Raw genomic sequence first — 10731 nt, forward strand, 5'->3', positions numbered from 1 at the left:
CAGTTGATATATGCCACGTGTACATTTTATTACTTGCTTAACACGGTTCGTGCTCTGCCACTCGTGTAACTCCTCTACCCTAAAATGCCCTCAATCCATCACCCTAATTACCGAGACCATACTAGTAAACAGTTCCTGGGACGCAAATGTCATTTTTAATAAACTGGAGGACGAGGGTATTTTAGACTTTTTCAAAATCCCTCCCTGAAACGGCCGATGACCTCCCTCTATAAAGAGGCCTTTCCTGCAACTGCTCCCTGCACTCCTCTCCCTCCCTCCCTCTCTGGCCGATAATCTCTCTCCATAAAGAGCCCTTTCCTGCAACTTTTCTCCCTGCACTCCTCTCTCTCTCTCTGGCCGATAACCTCCCTTTTTAAAGAGCCCTTTCCTGCAACTGCTCTCTCTCTCTCTGGCCGATAACCTCCCTTTTTAAAGAGCCCTTTCCTGCAACTGCTCTCTCTCTCTCTCTCTCTCTCTCTCTCTCTCTCTCTCCATCCTTTCACTGTTTCTGCCATGGCCGATACCCAAGAACGAAACGCTACGAAACATACTGAAGCAAAGAAACGGAAGATCATGCCGTTCCCCTGCAGCCACGACGCCATCAAGAAGTCAGCGTCGTGCGATCCGGCGCAAGCGCTTGCGAACGCGCGGCACGAGTTCGGCGAGCACGGTGGCGTGAACATGTCCATTGAGGCATCTGCGACGTTCACCGTCATGGAGCCCGAAACCATGCGGCGGATGTTCTCTGGTGAGCTGGGCCCCGATCGCGACTTCTTCATCTACAGCCGTCACTTCAACCCCACCGTCTTGAACCTCAGCCGTCAGATGGCTGCGATCGAGGGTACCGAGGCCGCCTATTGCACATCCAGTGGGATGGCCGCGATCTCGTCCGTGCTGCTGCAGATCTGTAGCAGCGGTGGACACGTGGTGGCGTCCAGCTGCCTTTACGGTGGGACCCACGCGCTGCTGACGCACTTCTTTCCGAGGGCGTGCAACATAACGACGACGTTCGTGGACGTGAGGGATTTGGAGCAGGTGAGGGACGCGATCAAGGAAGGGATAACGAAGGTGTTGTACGTGGAGTCCATTTCCAACCCGACGCTGACGGTCGCGAATATACCGGAGTTGTGTGCAATCGCGCATGAGAAGGGCGTGATGGTGGTGGTGGACAATACATTCGCGCCCATGGTGTTATCGCCGGCTCGGCTTGGCGCGGACGTCGTGGTTCACAGCATTTCTAAGTTCTTAAGCGGCGGGGCCGACATAATCGCAGGTACGGTAACATTCTCTTTCGTCTCTCCTCTTTATGGTCCGGTGGATTATGAAGTTAGATGGGCCTCCTGGCTATTGGGACCCCCCCATGTCGAGTCGAGAACCGCGACTTTGCACGGGTGGGTCCCGGAATGCACAAAATAGGAGCCCGAGACCACAGGTGGTTTGATGGTCCTGCGGTCTGCCGTTCTCTCCTTGTTATTTATAGAAAGGATAATTTAGGTTAACAAAGTGACGTGGCGTATTCTCTCATTAGGTTGCATGGGTGGGTCCCATTTGATCCCGAATCCGCTAAAGAAGAGAAGCGCAGGATATTACGTTAAAAACTTTGATACTCTGGGGAGTGTCATTTATGATACGCAGGCATTTCCAAATTGCATACGTGGCGTGCTAATAAATCTAGTTAAACGGTTTAAATTATATATCTCAGTTTACATGTTTTATATAAAAATACATGATTTAAACTTTTATAGAAGATAAAGTAGAACTTCGGGCTGTCAACGGTTGGCTTCGGCCCGGATTTTGAACTGTTCGAAACGGGCCGGTTGGATCAGGCAAAATTGGCCCATTAATAGCACTAATATTAATTGGACCCTTAAAAGGTTCCAAGTGCCTGCACATTAAGTATCTACTTCGCTGGATTATCCATTAACCATCCAAGATTTATTATGGCTGTCAATGGGCCGGGCCTGGGGCAGGTATTGGTCCTTATTTTCGAACTGTTTGGCCGCGCCGTTGGGCTGGCTCTGTTGAAAATTCAGATTTTTCAGGCCAGAGCCCTGCTCATTGACAACCCTAAGATTTATGCTTTTGCACGTACAGAATTGATTGTCATTAAGGAAAAAAGAGTCGATTTTAATTAGGATATTTGATAACATTCAATTAAGGAAATTTATTAGAGGAATTACCAGGTGATGTTGTTCATCTATAACCTCCTATATTTATATTTGTCAGCGTACTATGAGCCACGTGGACGTTTAGGATCTTTTCCATGTGAACTATCCGTGTCGGAGAATCCTGTGTAAAGGCTGTGGTCCAGCAGATTGTGCGAACCTCGAGGAGGAATTATATCATATACATGGCCTACATCTTTGGAATGTGTAAAGGAGCTCTGGATTCTGGCGAATGGGGCCCATGGGTCATCCCCGCCATTGATCTGTCGGGTCCTACCATTGATAGAACTTCCTCAAAATATCCGTAGATCAATGAACAATATTACCATGCTTCAGTTGAACATGGTCGTATCCGTCAGATTTCAACCGATTAATACCGTGAAAAGATGCTGTGGCTCGGATCGCATAACTCCACCGGGATCAGAACCGTCATTCTTTCCTCTCTACCAAACGGTTCTGCGATCCTTGACCGGAACCGTTCATCCTGTAGTGAAATTTATGCTAGTTAAGCTTAAAGAAAGAAAACAACAACAGTTCATATCCTTTATACAAACGTCCTTTAACGAATAAGCAGGATGATCTAATTATCCTGATCAGCAAGTGGCCCTGTGTACGGAAGTGGGCCTTCGGACTACAGTTCCAGGTGGTCCTGCGGCCTACTAAACCGATCAAGTTTTTGTAATCTTCGATAAAACCAGGGCACTGAGTCCCCGCACTGTGCTTTTGTCTGCTTGCGTCCTCATTTATCCGACTCGTGTTGGTTGTTAGAGTTGCACGATTTTCATCTAACCCGAAGAAAGGTCGAAAGAGGGTTTTGGTACCGAGTCACGTGATACAGCTGTTTAAAAGGACCCGAGAAAGCGATTCACATGGCATCATCAAATGATGCAAGTCTATCCTGAGCCAAAAAAGTAAAGGATTCGATTATTTATTTATTTGCCTTGCTTATATCTGTTTAGGGCTCATGTTGGGTGTAGTCCTTCCAACACGTGCATTAAATGCTCCCCTTCATGGAAATCAGGCCTATCCTACCCTTAGGTGTTCCACACCATGAAAAATAATTGACAACCAAAAAAAAAAAAAAAAGTAACTTCAAATTCTCGTGGTGGGTTCATCATTGTCAAGGCCTCCTCTTTCATCTGTCAGGTTCACCATCAATGGGCCAGGCATCACGAGTTCCATTTAAAGGTGAGTTGGTAACAAGTCTCCAGAGGCAGTTTCTAACTCACCTTGCGTGTGGGACCTTTTAGATGAACGGTGCCAGCCTATATAGGGTGGGCGTCTGTGTATTGGGACCAACACAAAGTGGATCCAACTTAACAAATAAGCCAGTGGTGGGCCATCACACCCAGAAATTCATGCAAGTCAGGAGAAAAATCCAAATGTCTAACCATTTTCAGAAATGTAACAGGTGTGGTCTGTGGCCCAGCTAGCTTGGTGAATTCCATGATGGACCTTCACCAAGGAGCACTGATGCTCCTAGGCCCCACCATGAATGCGAAGGTTGCGTTCGAGATTTCCGAGCGATTGCCCCACCTTGCCATCCGAATGAAGGAGCACTGCCACCGTGCGTTGGTCTACGCCACGAGGATGAAGAAACTCGGGCTCAAGGTCATATACCCCGGCCTCGAGGACCACCCCCAGCACGCGCTCCTCAAATCAATGGCGAATTCGGACTATGGGTTCGGGGGGCTTCTTTGCCTCGACATGGAGACAGAGGAGAAGGCGAACCGTCTGATGCACTACTTGCAGAACTTCGCTCAGTTCGGGTTCATGGCGGTGAGCTTGGGCTACTACGAGACATTGATGTCTTGCTCCGGGAGCAGCACCAGCAGCGAGTTGAATGCTGAGGAGAAGGAGCTCGCTGGTATTTCGCCGGGCCTTGTGAGGATGTCTATTGGATACAGTGGTACGCTGGAGCAGAGATGGGGCCAGTTTGAGAAAGCTCTTACCAGGATGCAACAAGATGGGGGCGTTTTTAATAAGATATGAATTCTGATGGAGTTATCTTTGGGTGTGATGTTAAAACTTGTAAATAAAACCTGAACTTAAGAACCAACGGTTATATGTTGGTTGGGCCAGTTGAAAGTCTATAAATACCAGTCCTTCACCGTATTATGGTTTCTACCTGTTGTACGTATGTATATAACTGTGGGGGCGGCAACGGTCCGGCTGGGGCCGGTCCTCGCCTTGGCCCACCTAATTGTGCTGAAATGCTCCACCCTGATCAAAGGTTTGAAATAGTTCAATATGATAAACGGTTTGGATTTGGAGAACTGAAACATGAGCGTTGCATGGGAGCTGCTCACAAGTGTTTTTAAACCATCCGTTCCTTTTGTACAATGGTGGCCCACTTGATGATTGGAGCAACAGGCTGGGCTGGACTGGGCCATTTATGATCTACCCGGGCTTTGCCCGGCCTAGACAAAGGCCCTAGATTTAAGACTGGGCTTAGCCCTTTGGTGAAGTTTAGGGGCCTAGGCCTTGCAGGGTGGGTCGGCGTGGGAGGGTAGCCTGACACATTGCCCCGCCTATATTTCAGTAGTCACATGGTTTTTCGAGTTGTCTTGCGATCTGTTATGACTCTTAAATCCTAGCATGTTTGGACCCAGTGGGGCCCACATGCGAAGATGGTCCGATTATCTGAACTGGTCATCTACTCGGTGCTACCATAGACAATGCATATGGTTCATTTATTTATTTATTTTATTGATTTGTACTTGATTTTTGAAGAGGTTTGGGCTTCGATTGAGCATCTGTCGTTTGGCCCACCCATGATTGAACCAGATGGCCAGCTTGGTCGGGCAATCTAGTGTGTCTAGCTTCTCACGGCATCTCTGATGAATGACTTTCCCATTTAATGTGGAGTCTGTTGTTCTCTATTTTTAGTTTCATCAGAATGATAGGATGAATGTAGAGCCCATCAGGTAAGCAGATGGCCAGTTCAGTTCATCTGCTCCATGCAGCCATGCGGACATAAAATTCGCTTGCCAGTAATAAAAGGTATATTTAAAAAACGCATGTTCCCATCATTCGTAGGCTAGTGCACAATGGATGTGACATCTGTGTAGTCCGCCACATAATTCAGGGCCCAGAAGCTGGTCGGTTCAGATAAGACAGCGATGCAGGCCAGTGGCCCTATCTTGGAATGGTCAAGCAGCATTCGCTAATGTAGGACTGGGACCAGGGAGTGAGGAGCCGGTCAGGGTAGGCACTCGATCAAGCTGAGCCCAGCCTATATTTTAAGTAATCGTGCCTTTGATTTCAGGCCCAAACCCCCTGATAGTCGACATGGGCCCGAAATCAAAGTCCACATCAATAAATAAAAAATAAAAAAAATCTGGAAAATCTATCCTGGCCAGTTTGAAAACCAAGTCTACAGCCAACCAGGTCCGGGGCCCGTTAGCACCTACAGGCCATTGAGGGCAATTTCTGTCCCTGATATGATCTGGTATTGAGCCTTACATCAGATGTAGGTCGACATATTTATTTCAGCACCTATTAGCACGGACTCGGCTCAAGGGAGAAATCGACTGTCAATGGGACACGTTGGGCTTATGCCAATAATTCAGCATGGCCAGGCATGGGCTTCATTTTTATACCTGTCATGGCATGACTCTGGGCCATCTGGCTAGGTAAGGCCAGATGATGGGCCTAAATCTTTTAGGCCTGAAAAATTGAATAATCGAGTAATCGGGTAGGCAACACACATACGTTAAGCCAGAAATCTGCACTCCATTGATTCCAAGGTGCAGCCATACTGATGAATGGCCCATCTCGATTTTTTAACCCCAGGTGATCTTTATGATATAGCCCCACCGTATGCATGGATTGGATGTCATCCACAGGTGACACATTGGTGGAATTAACAAAGAAAACGAAAAAGCAGTTGTACGTTCAGTTGACATATGTACAGAAGTCTGTAGTCGCTAGAGTCAGGTGATTCTTGGAAAAAAACCAAAAAACGAAAAAAAAAAACTCCTGATCAGTTAGTTACAGCTAAACAAGACCCCACCCCCTCTTTGGATACCACAAAAGTGATGGGCTAAACCGTCCTCGAGCTCCATCAATTGAGGACAATGAGGACCACTCGGAAGTTTGGTCAGATTATCCAGATCATCCATCAGGTTGACTGTACAAATAGAACAAATTCACATTGCTTGGAGCATGTGAGCAATCTAATTAGTGGGCCCTTACAGAGACACTTGAAAGGGGAAAAAAATGGCCATTGGTTCGAAATTGGATTGCGTACTGAGTTACTCGGTATGCTTTTATTTTACTGAGTAAACTCCATCGGGCCCACCATGACTGTATGTGGGCTATCCACACCGTCCATCCATTTTTCTAGATAATGTTAGTAGTTGAGCCTAAAATGAAAGCATATCCAAAGCTCAAGTGAACCACACCACAGGAAACAGTGGGAATCATGATTTGCACCTTTGAAACCTTCCTATGGCCCACAGTGATGTTTATTTGTCATCCAACCCGCTCATAATATCACCTAGATATGGATGAAAGGAAAAAACAAATATCATATTGATCCAAAACTTTGTCACCTTCAATATATTTTATTTTTTGGGCTCAAGTCCTAAAATTATCTGATAAAATTAATAGACCAAACGTATAAAATAAATAAAATTGATTTACGCACATTGAATAAAAATTTGATTACTATGTAGTCTTTACCGTATTTCATGAACCATCCCCCAGCTGCTTTGTTACGACTTCACTCAAGTCACTGGCATTATCTTCCATAAAGACTCAAGGCATGGGGGCACGGCGAGCTCAATAAATTCACTTCCATGTGGCTAATAGGTTGTAGACTGCAAGAATACACTGGATCAATCTCAGCCCATCCTAATAGGCTGCAAGACTGCAAGAATGCACTGGCTAATAGGTTAGTGGGCCTATCTTGGAATGGTCGAGCAGTAGTCGATGATGTAGGACTGGGACCAGGGAGTGAGGGGCCGGTCAGGGTATGCACTGGATCAATCTCAGCCCATCCTATATTAAGTAATCGTACCTTTGATTTCAGGCCTAAGTCCACATAAAAAATAAAAAAAAATAAAAAAATAAAATCTGGAAAATCTATCCCGACCAATTTGAAAATCAAGTCCACAGCCAACCATTGAGGGCCATTTCTGTCCCTAATATGATCTGGTATTGAGCCTTACATCAGATGTGGGTCCACCCATTTATTTCAGCACCTATCAGCACAAACTCGGCTCGGGAGCATTTGACTGTCAATGGGACAGGTTGGGCTTCTGCAGATAATTCACCATGGGCCGGACATGGGCTTCATTTTTAAACCTGTCATGGCCTGACTGAGACAGAAAATAAATATCCAGGCCCCTGTCCTGGTATGCCAGCAACCCAGCCTCTCTTCAGTGTGCGGACCCAATCGTGGCTCTTATGGCTGTGATGTAGATCGGGTCGCGGACGGTTTCATGACCAAGATGGATCAGAAAAGGCCCGGTCGATGATAGAAGTGATCTGGACCGTCGGACCTTAGATCGGGCGTATATCACAATCCGGAATGAGTTATCTGATATAAAATATATGATTTTGGGGCAGAACGAGCTACTTTAGCCAACCAACCCAGCTACGCCGGGTTGCGCAGCCCGGAATTGCAAAAAACTCCTGGATCGACAGTTGTTTCCCTATTTTAATTTCATTTTTACTATAAATAGTAAGTCTTAGTTTGATTATAACTCAGCTTAGAATAATTAGGAGAACGGTTTGGTAAAGCCAAATAGGACACTTACTATTTTTGGCTTCTAATTTCTTTCCCATTGTTTGGTACCCCTATTTAAAGGGTTGTGAACTCGTTTTTATTCATTTGTTAATTAATTTCGAATTTATTAATATTTTCTGCTTTTTTTCCTCATGGATTCGAGAAGTCTCTGTGAGGAGTCCAGAGAAGTTCCGTGGATTCGGAATAGTTATCCTCTTGAGGAAGATGGTGCTCGACCTCACGTCCTCGCCTGTGTCAGGGTGGGCCTTGGCATGACTTTGGCCCATCTTGTGGTTCAGGACACTCAAATCTTTTAGGTCTGAAAAATTGAATAATCGACTGATCGGGTGGGCAACACATACGTTAAGCGAGAAATCTGCACCCCATTGATTCCAAGGTGCAGCCATACTGATGAATGGACCATCTCCAATTGTTGCCCCAGGTGATCTTTATGATATATCCCACCGTATGCACGGATTAGAAGTTATCCACAGGTGACGCATTGGTGGAATTAAAAAAGAAGCAGTTGTACGTTCATTTGACATATATACAGAAGTCTACAGTCGCTAGGGGTCAGGTGATTCTTGGAAGAAAAAAAAAAACATCTGATCAGTTACAATTAAACAAGAGCACACCCCCTCTCTTTGGACACCACAAAAGTGATGGGCCATCAATTGAGCACAATGAGGGCCACTCGGAAGTTTGGTCAGATTATCCAGATTGCCCATCAGGTTGATCACTACATACACACCACAGGAAACAGTGGGAAACTTTCCTAGGGCCCACAATGATGTTTATATGTCATCCAACCTGCTAATAAGATCACACAGACATGGATTACAGAAAAAACAAATATCCTATTGATCCAAAACTTCTGTCACCCTCAATAAGTTTTCAACTGTAGAAATTCAATTCACATTGTTTCCTATGGTGTGGTCTACTTGAATTATAGATATATTTCATTTTTGACTCAAGTCCTAAAATTATTTGATAAAATTAATGGACAAAATGTATAAAATAAATAAAATTGGTTCATGCATACTGAAGAAAAATTTGATTACTAATGTAGTCTTTACCATATTTCACTTCCCATCTCCCAGCTGCCTTGTTAGGACTCCACTCTAGTCACCGGCTTTGTTGAGAGGTTGTAGACTGCAGGATCGGACCATGCATCCAGGTGGGCCATCATGAATGGAGGATCCTGTAATACCTCTGATGCACATTGCTTGTCGAGGGGTCCAAGCATGAATGGTAGATCGCTCACTTTGTTAGGTAACAGTCCATTGGGCATATGCAATTGTTTGTGGAAGACAGATCTTTTACAATTTTTATTTTTTTAAAAAATCTTTTATAAATTTAGTTATAAAAAGATAAAAAATTTAAAATTAATAAAAGATTTATTAAGGAAATTTATCGAAATTTCTCAAATTTAAGTTATTTACTTTATGATTAAACTATTTAAGTATATATATATATATATATATATATATATATATATATATATATATATATATATATATATAGATATATATATATATATATATATATATATAATAGTATGTATTAATGGTACAATTATTAGTTTATTAACACAGAAATTTATAATTAAATATCTAAAATATTGCACAGAAAATAAAATTATTAGTTTATTAACACAGAAATTTATAATTAAATATCTAAAATATTGCACAGAAAATAAAATTTACATTGATTAAGAGGAATGAGTTCGGTAAAAACAAAATTTATATAATTTTAAAATATTGCATGTACTAAATATTTTATTAGGGAAATTTAATTATAAAGAGAATAGAAGCTTATTCTACAAATTTTGCTGGCAGGCCTGTCATGATGTTTGTATGAAATCCACTGGGTCCATCTTGAAACCCATCATGTCATCCTTAGAGCCCAGAAATAAGGGAATCCAAAACTCAGGGGGCCTCTCGATGCAAAATCATGTCTAAAACCTCTAAAGTCATGTGTGGTGGTCCACTGATTTTTGGGTTGTCCATTCACCCCGGTGGAAGGCATTTTAGTAATAGATTGGATGCCATATGAAAAAAGCGGTAGGCTTGGCACATAATCTGAAAGGTTTTAATGGCAGGGTCTCATCTAACGGCTCCTGCTGTGTGACCATGTGCCTTGTGTGTTTTGGACGGTGGACATTGGCCGAACTTGAAGAGGCTCACCGTACGGTTAGAGTGGATTTCTGGCTGTAGAGCCCCACCGTAGGTACGAAGGATGCCTTTGTTCTTGGGGGCTGAAGCCTTTTTAAAGCTGTGGCAGGAAACAATAAAAACCTCCTTGTTTATATTGAAAACCTACTTAGCACAGGGAGTCTGCAATAAATAGAAGTTTATGCTAAACTATCATCTTTCTACCTTTGATCGGTTGGACCATTAAACCACATCGCCCATGTTCCAAAAATCGGTGACATGTCTCGAACTTTGTTGAGTCCATGGTTTTAGACTCATTTATTTAATACTACTTCCTCTCCTGACTTGTCCAGGCAAACTCAGAATGTCCAACTCGGCCTTTAACTCAGTCCACTCGTCCTTGATTGATTAAGCCACTGTCTTGGACGCCATTCATTGGCAAATAGGAGGCTGATTTCATCCCATGACCGGAGACTGTCCCACTCTTGAGTCGACCTGACCCGTTGAGTCAATTCCAAGTTTTGATTTTACCATGCAACACAGCTCTTGTTGCACTACAATTTCAGCACCAACAAGGAGCACAATAATTGTTGGCTGCTGGGTTTGCTCGATCTAAACCGATTAACTTTGACCCCAAGCACCTCTGTCCGGACCGACTCGACCTGGATACCCGAACCGA

At 44.0% G+C, this 10731-nt stretch overlaps 1 protein-coding gene across 1 annotated transcript; it reads left to right on the forward strand.

Moving 5' to 3' along the window:
* Positions 1–411: 411 nt before the first annotated feature.
* LOC131233996 (methionine gamma-lyase) lies at positions 412–4280 on the forward strand. Its single transcript, XM_058230938.1, has 2 exons — positions 412–1273; positions 3577–4280. Exons 1-2 carry the CDS (start codon positions 514–516, stop codon positions 4155–4157), a joined length of 1341 nt encoding a protein of 446 aa, XP_058086921.1. The 5' UTR covers positions 412–513; the 3' UTR covers positions 4158–4280.
* Positions 4281–10731: the final 6451 nt, after the last annotated feature.

This window comes from Magnolia sinica, chromosome 18, assembly GCF_029962835.1.
Source record: "Magnolia sinica isolate HGM2019 chromosome 18, MsV1, whole genome shotgun sequence".
In the NCBI taxonomy this organism is placed as follows: Eukaryota; Viridiplantae; Streptophyta; class Magnoliopsida; order Magnoliales; family Magnoliaceae; genus Magnolia; species Magnolia sinica.